This window comes from Pyrenophora tritici-repentis, chromosome 5 (assembly GCF_003171515.1).
Source record: "Pyrenophora tritici-repentis strain M4 chromosome 5, whole genome shotgun sequence".
Taxonomy (NCBI): domain Eukaryota; kingdom Fungi; phylum Ascomycota; class Dothideomycetes; order Pleosporales; family Pleosporaceae; genus Pyrenophora; species Pyrenophora tritici-repentis.
The window spans coordinates 1,025,294-1,038,650 of record NC_089394.1 but is presented as its reverse complement, the minus strand read 5'-3'; the positions used below and the strand labels follow the sequence as shown (position 1 = coordinate 1,038,650).

The 13,357-nt window shown below is 53.0% G+C and overlaps 5 protein-coding genes across 5 annotated transcripts; 2 read left to right on the top strand and 3 right to left on the bottom strand.

The window, feature by feature from the left end:
- Positions 1–133: 133 nt before the first annotated feature.
- PtrM4_103690 (Atrophin-1 multi-domain protein) lies at positions 134–844 on the bottom strand (the record flags this gene model as incomplete). The annotated part of the gene is made up of 1 exon (XM_001936232.1): positions 134–844. One exon carries the CDS (start codon positions 842–844, stop codon positions 134–136), a length of 711 nt encoding a protein of 236 aa, XP_001936267.1.
- Positions 845–1,509: 665 nt separating this feature from the next.
- On the bottom strand, positions 1,510–2,335 carry PtrM4_103680 (DUF4112 domain containing protein; the record flags this gene model as incomplete). The annotated part of the gene is made up of 2 exons (XM_001936233.2): positions 1,510–2,193; positions 2,246–2,335. 2 exons carry the CDS (start codon positions 2,333–2,335, stop codon positions 1,510–1,512), a joined length of 774 nt encoding a protein of 257 aa, XP_001936268.1.
- A 753-nt stretch (positions 2,336–3,088) lies between these two features.
- Positions 3,089–6,256, top strand: PtrM4_103670 (mRNA-decapping enzyme 2; the record flags this gene model as incomplete). The annotated part of the gene is made up of 2 exons (XM_066107520.1): positions 3,089–5,354; positions 5,667–6,256. 2 exons carry the CDS (start codon positions 3,089–3,091, stop codon positions 6,254–6,256), a joined length of 2,856 nt encoding a protein of 951 aa, XP_065961969.1.
- Positions 6,257–7,875: 1,619 nt separating this feature from the next.
- Positions 7,876–9,469, bottom strand: PtrM4_103660 (uncharacterized protein; the record flags this gene model as incomplete). Its single annotated transcript, XM_001936235.1, has 3 exons — positions 7,876–8,945; positions 8,995–9,160; positions 9,206–9,469. 3 exons carry the CDS (start codon positions 9,467–9,469, stop codon positions 7,876–7,878), a joined length of 1,500 nt encoding a protein of 499 aa, XP_001936270.1.
- A 1,582-nt stretch (positions 9,470–11,051) lies between these two features.
- Positions 11,052–11,710, top strand: PtrM4_103650 (Med15 multi-domain protein; the record flags this gene model as incomplete). Its single annotated transcript, XM_001936236.2, has 2 exons — positions 11,052–11,317; positions 11,371–11,710. The coding sequence occupies 2 exons, from the start codon at positions 11,052–11,054 to the stop codon at positions 11,708–11,710; spliced, it is 606 nt and encodes a 201-aa protein (XP_001936271.1).
- Positions 11,711–13,357: the final 1,647 nt, after the last annotated feature.

Genomic DNA, 13,357 nt, shown 5'->3' with positions numbered 1-13,357 from the left:
ATTTCGTGGCCTTTCGGTAAGAGTACCTAGTTACACATGGCTCCATATCATCGGAAGCTGATAGACAGATCAAGCCACCTTCTGGCCACAGACTTCCTAGCTCCACAAACGCCCACATGTGCACTCATACCACTCAAACACCCATCTCACCACCTCCCGGAAGAGGTCCTGCAGCAGCAAGCAACTGGCTCTGCCATCCCAAGACAAACGAACACTCAGCCTCCTTCTGCCTACTCGCCCCATTCGCCTCTCTCCCACAATCCAACTTTCCCTCATTCCAATCTCCAACATTACACTGCCCACAAACCAAGCCTGCCTCATCCTCCTTCCAATCACACTGCCACTCTCCATTCTCATAACCAAAGCCCATAGCACTCTTCTCCCAGTTGTACGGACCCATGACAATCGCCGGCGGGAACCCAGGCACATGGTGCGCCATCAACAAGCCCCTTGAATCTTCGAGGTAGAAAGGCTGGATCCAGTCGCCATTGGTGTAGACGCTATTGATGTGCGTGATGCCGTCGGCGCAGAACTCTGAGGTGGACAGGTGGTAGGAGAGGGTGATGAAGGGTTCAGGGTCTCCAGGGCGAATTGTCGCAACGACATTGACGGTGCGAGTGGATGTGGGCTTTGTGGCGGCATTGACGTCGGCGCCCATGGCGAGGGCTTCGTTGGGGGCGACGGTGGGTGTGGGAGCTGTGGCGGTGTAGTGGATCGTGGTAGTGGTGTTTTTGATGGCGTTGGCGAGGACGACGACGTGGGCGGTTTCGAAGGGCATGGGCGGTGCGCGTGCAGCTAGAGATAGAGCGCTGCATGCGAGGGTCAAGAAGATGAGGAAGTTCATGATGGAACGAGCTGGGGGGTTAGATGGGCTCAGTGTAGAGATTGGATATACTTGCTGACTGTGTGTAACCGTGGGGTGGTGTGAAGCGAGTGTTTGCCAACGAGCGTGAGGATAGAGGTGAGAATGAAGTGTTCGAGGCAAGATATATACTCGATAGGTGAGCGGAGCAAAGCGGGGCATATGTGAATGGGGCTATGGTCGTCCACAAACAAACGGGCGGATGCGACGTCACTCAACACCCATCGCGCGACGCATTTCGCGACCTATCAAAATAATTCGTATCCAAAAGGTTCTTTTTTTATAGTTGCTGCTGCGCATCTGCAGGGACAAGACTAGTGGCAGCTACCAAAGATGGAAGCTAATGCAAGGCAGGCGCAGACGACATCCGTGCGTGAAAGGTACATGCAGAACCAAACAAGTAAAATAGTCCGTGTGTGAAAGGTATATTCGGACTGGACAGGTGAAAGAGTCCGTGTGTTACATAGAAAAGATTACAAGGATATGGATGACATTGCTGTATAATGTCAACAGCGCTAGGGTATAGTATCAAGGAGAGACGAGCGGCCACCAAGTAGTGTACTATACAAATATCCACGCACATTTGGTGGCCATGCCGACAGATAGTAAGAGAAACGAGGCTAGGAAAAGAGACATAAGAAAACTCATCAACGCCTACTACTCCTGGTGTTGTTCCGGCTGGGCCTATCATCCCTGCGCGATCGTTGAGTGTCGTGTCGAATACCCATTTCTTCATCCTGAACGCGTCTTCCGTTATAAGAGCGTTGTGGCTGGCGGACGTTCTCGTGTTCATCGTCATAGTTCTGGTAGCCTTGTTCCTGGTCAAAGTCGACGAGGACCGAAGCAGGACGCGGCCGCGACTCCCTTGGTAATCTGGCATCCTTGTCTACAAGCTCTTTAGGCTTGTAGACCTTGTCTAGGTGTTCCTCGAGCAGGCGGACATTCTTGCCGTTGGCCTTGATGGCAGCGTCGGCAAGGTCACCAACAAGAGGAACGAGACCGACAAGGAAGTCAATGGCAATGTTGACAAGCATCATGATGAGGACGGTAGCTGGTAGACCGCATTCGACCTGGCGCATTTTGCGAACGAGGTTGAGAGCGAGTGCAGAGTCTGCGGCGTCGCCAACCACGGGGAGAATTCCAATGACGGACGAGTAACCAAATCGCATGCCGAACAAGTTGAATAGGGCGTAGTCGAGCCTGTAGGCCATCTTGCGGGCTTTGGCCAGTACGTTTGCGTCATGCTGCGGAATGTAGCTTGGGATTTCCTTTTTAACTTTCTTCGTCTTCCCAGGCTTGGTGGGATGAGGTATCTCGACATAGAAAGGGTCCTGCCAAGACGATCAGCAAGTGAGAATTAAAGAAGATCATGTGTATGCTTACGTAAGGACCGGCGACACTTTTGCCCTTGTACTTTTCCATTTCCTTGCCCAACGCTTTCTTCATCGCGTACTTAGCTACGAGGTTCGCCATGTTGGGTGTGGTGTGTAGTTGAAGATTTGGCGTAGAGATGTGGGTGTTTGTGTGAATGAAGCCTAAGGAAGATGTCTCAAGAGGCCTTATATGCCTTTGAAAGCCCAAACACGTCTCTTTGACGTTGGGGAGTGGGGTGCGGCTGTCTCAAAGCGCGCGTGTGGTCTGGTTGGCGGGCGGTTATCCTACTCCAAAAATGTGAAACGGGCGCGTCGCTGCCCTATGTATAGCTGTCGAGTGCGACTGCGCGGTGAAGGCGACAAGGTGAGAGCTGTGACAGATGAAGAGTGAATGTGCGACAGAAAGGAAAGTTGGCGAGTCTACTTATCGCCGTGAAATTCGCTGGCGGTGAGTCTGGATCTTGATTCTGTGACGAAGATCCCCCGACACGAACGTCATGGCGTGCCGGCATCTTGACTCCTCTCAAGCACAGCCACAGCCGCCCACACCTTACGTCGATCGCTCTTGCCGACACCAACCATTAGTCGGCCACGATCAAGTCCCCGATAGGTCTTCAACAAGGTCAACAACAACCAAAACCTTGCCGGTACCGACCACGGCTTCCACTTTACTTGCGGCTGTGTTCGCCTCACTGACACGTCTGCATTCTAGACCACATCGCTACCTACTACCTACCTGCCCGCTGCCCGCTGCCCGCGACGCGACTGCTGTCTGGCCCGACGCCCACCAGCTCCCCACCCTGCGCGACCGAGCCCAAAGGCATGCTTGACACAGGCCAAACCTGCACCCACCATGAGCTACTCGAATAGAAGTTTAGTTGACTGGCTCGACGACCTCTGTGTCCGCTTCATTGTCAATTTACCCCAAGAAGAATTGCAGTCTGTAGAGCGAATATGTTTCCAGATCGAGGAAGCCCAATGGTTCTACGAAGACTTCATCCGCCCCATCGACCCTAACAACCTACCATCGATGCACCTGCGCAAATTCTCCCAGCTCATGTTCCAGCACTGCCCGCTATTCTCAGAGTATTCGGCAGAGCTACACCAGCAGGCCTATGAGCAATTTCTCGCCTACAAGACGCGGGTGCCGGTGCGCGGCGCCATCATGCTTAATGAAGAGATGACACACGCCGTACTAGTCAAGGGCTGGAAGAAAGGCGCAAAGTGGAGTTTTCCTAGAGGAAAGATCAACAAGGAAGAGGCGGATCTCGATTGCGCAGTGCGAGAAGTCTGGGAGGAAACTGGCTATGATCTGAGGCAGGCCAACCTGGTCGAGCCGGACGAGCATATGAAGAAGATTACCGTCACAATGCGCGAGCAGAGTATGATGCTATACGTCTTTCGCGGCGTACCCATGAACACAGAGTTCGAGCCACAAACGAGGAAGGAGATTTCCAAGATAGACTGGTACAAGCTTACGGATCTACCCATGTTGAGGCGGAAGAACCAGGCGCAGCAGCAGTATCAGGGAAATGGGCAAGATTTGATCAAAGAGAGCAGCTTTTACATGGTCGCTCCGTTTCTTGGTCCGCTGAAGCAATGGATAAAGCAGCAAAATAAGCTTGGGAGGCAGAGGGCACGGAATAGCGCCAACATGGCTCCAGCTCCCGTGGTAGCGACCGACGACGAAGACTTCCAACAAGGAATCTACGAGGCCTCGGCCAACGAAGCTGAACCCGTCGCAGATACGCAACCGACGGATAATTTCGCAGAGATGGTGGCCAGGCTAGGTCGAGGCCAGCCCCCCAGTAACAACTTGCCTGAGCTGTCCGAAGACCGTCGAGAACAACCACAGCAAAGCGAGGACCCCGCCGAGGCCCTCAAGCGGTTACTCAGTGTGGGCGTTCAGACGCCGCCAGTTGAGGCTCCGAGTCACCCTGCTCCGGGACCGCCACAGCCAAATTCGCTCCTGGCCCTGTTCAAGCAAGGCAATACTGAGCCTGGAGCTCAGCAGCCTCGCACGCCATTCGATCAGATGATGCCTCCGCCTATGCAACCTTCAAGCCCTCATGGTCAGCACCATCCTCGACCGCCTCAGATGGGCAACATGGGGCCTCCGCCACCATTCTTTTCACCCCAAGGCCCTCCGGGTCATTTCAACGGCATGCCACATCAATACATGCAGCCTCCACAGCACCCAGGACATATGTTTTCATCTCAGCCACCTAACATGCAGCAAGTATTTGATCAACATAATCCGAGACCTTTCCAGGAGATGGCCGACTCACAGTTCACAGCCGGACGCGGACGGCCCGAAATACCACATGCTTCTAACCTACCAGCCCCTAACTTGAACCAACATGCCATGGGACTGTTGAATTCTTTCAAGACCAACACTCAACAACCTGCCGTCGCGCAGTCGCCTCATCCCAGCATAGCAGCACCTTTACACAGAAGCCTGCAAACAACACCAAAGATCGAACATCCGCTTCCTCAACACAGGCCGCACGGTCTTGTATCTCCTCAAGGCCAGTTTGCTCCCAGCCCACCCCAATATCAGTCACCGCCCGTCGGTCCCAGCTTCGTGCCTGAGCAACCAAAGCCAAGGAACCTCCATCAGGACTCCTTGCTGTCGTTGTTCAGGGCCACACCACCGCTAGCAAGTCCAGAGGTTGCGCCTGCAGAGTTGTCTGCTCTTCCCAAGACCCCAGGATATCCATCAGCGCACCCGACGGCGAATTCGTCAAAGCCGCCTAATAATGCCCTTCTTGGAACCTCTGCCACAATGCCTACACGAACGAAGATAACATCAGCCACTGTTAGCGGGCCAGTCAATGCTCCAGACTTTGAAACGATGAAGAAGAACAAGCAGCCGACAAGCGGGAGCTCGCGTGGACCGTCGCCAGCCACGAACATGCCTTTCATGCCTCAGCAGATCCTTAAACGCGCACCACAAGCTTCACCGCAGAGCATGGTGAAGGTTCCCCCTCCGTCGCAGCAAGCTGTAGAAGTTTTGGGGTCACCCCAGGCAGCGTTCAAACCTCAGATCCTCAAGAGACCCCAGCAGCAACAAAACAAGGCGCATGTGCCGCCTAATGGTAAGAACATGATCGATCACGGTACGTCGCATTAACTTTGGTTTACCCTTGATGTTGTTTCAGAGACATATACTGATCTTTGTGTTGATGTAGCACCAGCGACCAAACCGACCCCACATGCGCAAGGCCTGCTAGACATGTTCAAGGGACCCTCACCTCAGCCCCGCCAGCTCAATTGGCCATGGCGCCGTCTCGATCGCCCGTTCCCCAGCGTCTTCCATGGATCGACGTGACAATGGTAAGAACATGATCGATCACACGGTACGTCGCATTAACTTTGGTTTACCCTTGATGTTGTTTCAGAGACATATACTGATCTTTGTGTTGATGTAGCACCAGCGACCAAACCGACCCCACATGCGCAAGGCCTGCTAGACATGTTCAAGGGACCCTCACCTCAGCCCCCGCCAGCTCAATTGGCCATGGCGCCGTCTCGATCGCCCGTTCCCCCAGCGTCTTCCATGGATCGACGTGACTCTGTTCCCTCGGACCAGAAGAATGCTCTGTTGTCCCTTTTCGGCAGCAAGCCTTCTCCCTCGCCTCAGCCTCAGATGCATAGCCCGATACCACCAGCTCGTTCCCCTTTCCCGCCTACACCCAAGAAGACCATGTCTGGTGTTGTCAGCCCCGTCAGTCCATTGCCCGCAAATGGCAGTGCCGGTGCGACTAGTCCAGAAGGCATGGCGAACAGAAGCAGGATTTCCAGCATCGGCGATGGCAGCGGCATGCCCAGTATTGTCATCCCGAAGGCCCCGACGAGCCACCCCGCCGACTCGGGAGTTAATGTGGGACAAGACAATGGTGTCAGTCTAGTTGGTCTTGGTAGCCAGAGTAAGACGGCCAGCGCAACAGAGGGAAAGAGTCCCGTAGACAAGTCTTTCTTACTAGGTTTCCTAGAAGATGTTGCTCGGCGTGGACGCTAAGAGATGAGGCGGTACATTTTCTCGTTTTGCGATTGCATGTTCTGGGCGTTTCCCTTGCGTTATCTATGTAAGACGCTTCTCTTTCTTTTGACTTGTTGACTTGTTCGTGACAATTTGGCGTCTTCTGGCGTGATCCGCAGTTCTTCTAATCATTCCATTGTTCAGTCTGACATGCGCCTATTTTCTAACCACAATTGTCGCAATTGCAATGCGTATCTTATACCACCCATCTACTCAATTGCCTAGAAATGAAGGTCCCAAAACTACAATGACATCATATACCAACAAATGACGCAAAATCATACTTCTACCTACCTACACAAAACACTCTCCCACCTCAACTCATACCATTCCATCCCAATCTCACCTCACCTTACCTCCAACCCACCCCCCAAAACAACGCCCCATCCTCAAACTCGGATGAAGCAATGTTCGTCGGCCCACACGTTAGTTTCTTGTTTCGGACCCGTTTCTCGGTCCAACTATCATGGGTGGGGTGCACCCGAATCTTTACTCTTTCTTTTAGGTACGTACCTACTAGTTACTTAGACTGTGTGGTGGTGGTGGTGGTGCGGTCATTTACGGCTCGTTTTGCCGTGTCGCAGACTTGGAACTCGACCGAACTCATCCGGGCCGGGTGGCGGAGGCAATGTATGCGGTCGGGAGGGTTAGAAGGGTGTTCGGGCGGGTTTTGTCAGATTGAGTTTTGGCGATGAGTGTGCTGGGAAAGGGTAGGGAATGTAGTACATTGGAATAGCATTAATGATTACGCCCATTCCAACACCTTTGTCACCACACACAACTATATGAGCACCTCTACTATACGTCCCATCCATGTCCAACCTACTTGCCGAGCCACATATGATTTCCGTTCCCGTGCTGATGCCGTTATTTCCGCACATGTCGGAAGGGCAAACCACGCCATTTTACGACGAGGTTCCGAGACACGACACACCAAGATTTGACATCATCTCACACTTTGGCGTTCTAGAGCCTAACCTGACATCTTCGGCGCGTTTCTGCTCCGTTTAGAGAAGCAAATGGTGAGTAAATCGCTCAAAAGTGCTTTCCTTTAATTAGATTGCTCGATCCCGATCCTGGACAAGTACCAACGGATAACAAGAAGCAGAAGCAGCTTTTGGTACAAAGAAGCAGGGAGACATAGCAGATGGGTGTGGAGAAGGTTAAGTAAGTAGTTATTACGTAGGTATAGATTTTAAAAAAAGAAAGAAGATGAAGAGGGTTATTTGGCTATTGGATATGATGATGATGAAGAAAGGGAAAGAAAGAAGCAGGTGCAATATACAAAAGATAGACCGAGTGAGACGGGCTGTCTGTGGGCGGGAAGCCAAGGCAAGCAGGCATTTTGCTTATTGGGTTACGCATGGGTTTCGGGTCCACTTATTCCTTGTTGGCCATAGCCCGCAAGCGCCCAATCGCCTCAAACGCCCAACCTTCCTCTTTTTCGCCCCTTCCGAAATGCGCTGAAAATGCAAATTCAAATGCAATCGCTGATGGGTACTCTGTAAAAAGCAAAAAATACAAATGATGGACGGTAGCGAAATAGTATGTTCGATGAAGTTTTCTCTGTTAGAGGACGACGAGGAGTAATATTATGCTCACAATGCTGTGTTCTTACGTCCCATATCCAAGACCTCCGATGGTACGGCACTACGTGTGCTGAAGCGGACTTCAGTTCCTGGGTGTGCCTTGAAGACGGGGGCCGTGGTTTGAGTGTCACGGGTGTCGTGTCTTTGATGTTTGATGTCCCTTCCAACTAGGCCATTCTTACCGCTTGGTGTCCTGGTGATGCCACTGGCATTCTTGGGTGTAGCAGGTGGTAGTGCTGGCATGTCCGGCACTTCATCTTCCGAGTATGTGGTGGACTGTGTCATGCGGAATTGCTGCTTTAGGCGTTGTTCTTCGACACGGTTGGACTGTTGGTTTACCCAGGAGTCTACTGTGCGGAAACGCGGGACGGAAGAACGTGATGTCATATAGCTGTCGCGGCCAACTGACTGTACGGCAGTATCGCGCGAGGGGTCATGTGGGGTTTGCGGGGCTTGGGAGTTTGTCCAACTGAATCTGCTCGCAATTCCACCTGCTGCGGCGCCTCCAAAACCAGGTCTTTGAGAGATGGAAGGACGGTTGGAGAGGAATTGGCGGAATGTGGGGGGAGCTGGCAGGTTGCTGGGTGGCCGTTGGGGTAGGTCAGGGAAGTCTAGTGTTGATTCATCACCGTCCATAGATCTAGTGTTGCGAGTTGATGCGCTCTGCCGTCGCCCTTCGATTGGTAGGACGGGTGAAGACGGAGTTTCACTAATGTTGCGGCGATGGCCATCGGAGCGTGAGACAGTGTCATCGTAGAAGCTGCGGTTACCATCTCGAGTCGGTGGTTGGTTGAAGCTGTCACTTCGTTCGAGATCTTGCAAAGGTTTCTGGGAGGACATTGGGCCGGATCTGCGAGAGATGGCTGCTGGCTGGGGAGCATTGACATTATCGCGCATTCCATAAGTGTATTCGTCATCGTAGGGCCGTTTGGTGTCTTGTCCGTAGGTCGAGGTATGTGATGGTGGGGAGCCGCGGTGCATTTGTTGTCTGCCTGAGCTGAGTAGGTCCTTGATAGTGAGGCCGCGTTTGCGCATCGTGTAAATGGCAAGTACCAGCATGACGATAATGATGGTGGCACCTAGGTTTGGTCAGTATACATTTGAGAACGAGTGACAATTTCTGCCTACCGATGGAGCCAGCAGCGATGAGCAAGTGCTCGGTCGTTTGCGAGATTCCGTTGGATGATTGTTGTCTAGGCGGTGGCATGGTTACAACGACAGTTTCAGTGGGGTCTGAGTCGGCCAAGGCAGTTTGGACAGGGCGTATTCCCGTGACCGTCATGGTGACAAGGAACTGTTCACGTTAGTAAACGTCGATTGACTGGCTGGAACTCCTTACAGGTAATGGCAAGGCAAGAGACGGCGTTGGTGTGGTAGCGGGCGCAAGCATGGTCGTTGTAACAAAGGCATGGTCGTGGTCGCTTTCGTCGTCACTGTCACTATCATAGGCCATGTCCGTGGAACCCGGCTCGTTCAATGGTGATCTTCGAAGAATCCGGTTTATTGTGGCCATAGGCTCTTCCGATTCCACATGCTCGCCATCTCTTCCCAAAACCACATTCTCGACCTCGTCGTAAACCTCTCGGCGCCATGAAGCGGGCATTGTTTCCGGTATTCGATTGCTTCGATGAGGAGAGCCCCTCTCAGTCTTCCAGCCGCTCGATTCCTCCACCAGACATACTCTGCAGTATCGACCAGCGATGTAAGGCCCTCGCGATCGATGAGAGGATCCGGTAATATCCTGCAGGACCGCGACCAGCGTAGTCGATGGTAAAGGAGAGTGGTAGTGAATGGAAGGAAGCAAGAAATTAGAATGGACAAGCCCGCCTGCGGAACGAAGGACTGAAGGGAAAGCAATGTCAGCAGAGATACATTGAATGGCTGGGCAAACGTTCAAGACGAGACACGTTCATGCGACTGGCGAGAGGGGTTGCATTTGAAAGACGCATGAACAACGCTAATGGTGAGTCGCTTTTGAGCCCATGTCAGTTTGGAGAGGCGCTCGGTGTGAATCCGCCGCTACGGACTAGACAGGAGATTTAGCAGCACTTGAGTCAACGACAATGGATCAAATGACGGAGTTACAGGGCGCAAAAGACGCCAAATCAGCCCCGAAGCGGTAAGATTCCCAAAAGCCGAGAGCAAGGTTGTCGCGCAAGCTTTGGCAGTTGTCTTGGACTTGTCTCAGCGGGTCATGGTCGCGTTTCAGCTCCCGTCTCCGAAGTAGATCAAACGCTACGGGGGAACTTTTGTGTGACCAACGAGTGACTGGCAGTTATTGGATGCCTAGAACAAAGTTGATCATTGCAAAGCCACGGCTGTAGATTGATCCCTTTGATATTTCCCCGCATATTACCGGTCGGCCTATGTGGAATGCGCTCACACTGACATTTTGCAGGAGACGCTCGTGTTGGTGGTTAGAGCCGTGACTGACGACGGAGCCACACAGTACTTAGTCCGAGTGGTGACAAAGCGCTGCGCCTCGGGTGGCGCATTCCAAAGTCCGGCTCCACTCCGAAGATCCGGCCGAGGGCAATTCCTTGAACAGCCAGAAGCACACAATGTTTCGCACGGGGCTGTGAGGGGGGTACGGAACGATGTGTTTCCTGAGGCGCAGAGGAGCCTGGTATGTGTGTGTGTGTGTGTGTGTTCACTGTGGAGTCGAGGCGTCCGAAAGCTGTCTCGAAGTAAAGACAGGCTGTCGCCCCTGATGCACCGTGTTGGATGGAGAAATACAGGTGCAGTGCAGTGACGATTGCAAGAGAAAGACCATGGCGCGGCATTTGGTGAATAATTAGGTACGGATGATGCGGCCTCTACCTAACCGTGGCTTCCAAGCATCGCTCGCTCCGCACAGCCGTGGCAGCCAGTCGTCACCGAGGCTGAGCCCAGCTTGAAGAGGCTGCGCCTCCATGTGTAATGATGAGTTCTTCAAGTCAGCAGATGTTTGTAAACGCGGCGGCAAGCGAATCATCAGTATAAGAGCCTAACGTTGCTTTTTCGCCGTTTCCTGTCCTCCTTCACTACCATTTCGATCTCCGTCTTGGCCCCCAACCTTGTGTCAATCCAACTAATCCTAATCACCCCTCCATTGACCCCTCACTTGCGCAACAACCGCCCCAGACCTTGTCAACTCTCACACCTACAAACGTCGCATAAACATTTACAGCAAACACATCATCACAATGTCCGGCCCTTACGACCAGTACAACCAGGGTTACCAGCACCAGCAGCAATATCCTCCCCAAGGCCAATATCCCCCTCAGCAACACGGCTGGGATCAAGGCGGCTACCAACAACCCGGTTATCCACCGCAGCAGCAAGGCCAGGGCTACGGTCAGCCACAGCAGGGCTATGAACAGCAAGGTTATAACCAGCAATACGGTGCACCTGCACACGGAGGTTTCCAACACGGCCAACAAGTAGCACCCTATGACCAGCAGCAACAAGGGTAAGAGAATAAACACGGCATAACACTTGTTTCGCGATGCTAACAGGTACCAGATACGGCCAAGCTGCCCAGTATCCTCCACAAGGCCAATACCCCGGCCAGCAGCCATCGCAGCAATTCCCCCAGCAAGGTGCATATGCCCAAGACCAGTATCCCCAAGGTCATAGCGCCTATGGCCAGCCAGGACAGCAGCACGGTCCCACGGATCCCAACGCGCAGGCTGAGGGCGACCGTGGGCTTATGGGCGCTCTAGGTGGCGGTGCAGCCGGCTACTTTGGCGGCAACAAGATGGGCGGGCATGGCATCATCGGAGCCATTGCCGGGTCTATCCTCGGTAGCAAGCTGGAGGACAAGGCCAAGAAGCCCAAGCACGGTAACGGCGGTTTCTTCTAGAGATAGAACGATGTCAACGTTTTCATGTTGAGTACCGGAGGATTGGATTACGGATGGGAATCTGGTTGATGAGGCGTTACGGACAAGGGTTACAGATAGGCACGGCAGTGTCTCACGGTATTTGGTTACGATACTGAGAATCGGATAGTTATTCCTAGAATGAATAACCAATGAATTCGGATTTTGTGTTTCTCATAAACAGTTTTGCACCAAAAGCGTCATGCTAATAGGGGCGGTGCGTCATAGTTGTACGTGGCGCATATCACGACTGACCCATCAATACGAAACGAAACCTTCGGAATCGCGATCGTCGTACGATGAGGCTGGGCACAGAGTAGCAGTGTGGACATATTCTCTCCACTACGCACATGAATTGTCCGTAGCCCGCGGACAAACGTCGACGCCACGAACTACCGAAATTAACCATCTCCATCGACGCGGACGTTGAAACAAGCCCGTTGAAACAGCCACACGAGAATACACAGCGCTTGTATTTTAGGACAATTAGTAGGCCCGACAGCCCAGATCGGGTCATGATTTCACCAAGAGTATGCATCTCACGATCTAGCAAATGGCATGAAGGCTTCGTTTATCTGCAGGTACCCGCTGTTTGACCGTAAGTGCCAACCACGCGTCCATGATGTTAGGGTATGCTCATGTACATGGGGCTCGGGTTTGGAAGGGGAAAAGGAGTGCAGCGCTACATAAGGTTTCCTGAGGCGTCGACGTTGGCCGCAGCGTTGCGGATAGCGAGCGATGCCAAGCGCGGCTTCATCGACGACGGTGTCATGGACCCGAGCGGCGGCGCACGCTGAGCTCGGTCCTACAACTGCAGTTTGATGCACTCGGCCCCGGTGTTCTTACTTTTACTGAGTTTTGGTCCTGTGCCTTGGCCGCTCGACATGTGCTTCTGCAGGCAACGCTTTCTCATCGCCTTGTTCTTCTTTCTCTTTCCTTTCCTTTCCTTTCCTTTACTACAAATGCAACACACGGATTTTATGTCACGAAGGGGGCTGCACTGATACAACCGTTCTGACAGCCAAGAAGTGTGTGAGAATGCCAACACGGGCTTGGAGGCGGGCTGGCTCCGGCTTCGGCATAGGCGTGAGCGCGAAGGGTGTCCGCATGCACAGGATACAGGCGTGGGAAAATTTCGACAGAGTTGGTGACAAGAGGACAAGAGTCGGGCAAGACACATACTAAGGTGAGAGATGGTGTATGATATAGAAACCAAACGATTTACTCGATAACATCGAGTAAAGTGGTCAGGCTGGCCGCTGAATGGCCCGGCCGGCGCCCCATGAACCCCACATTACCTTTATCTCCCTACTGCATCACGTTATCCCCTCCATGTGATAGCCACCCAGCTAGAAGCCTCAAGCGAACGTCGACCTGCAACCTCAACCGACCATGGCGTCTGCTGCGAGATAGTGAGCTTCTCCGGGACCGGCATCTTGGTGACATGTTTCTATCGAGTCAAGACAAGGTGCAAATCTCTGCAATCCAGGGTCCTATCGCGGAGATAGCTGTGTAGCAATGCACAACTACCAAGACTTCATCTTCACATCCTGGGACGGCACACGATACCGTTACACTGGCGCTGCACCATTCGCGGTAAATCCTCCACCCACATGCCCTCCTACACAC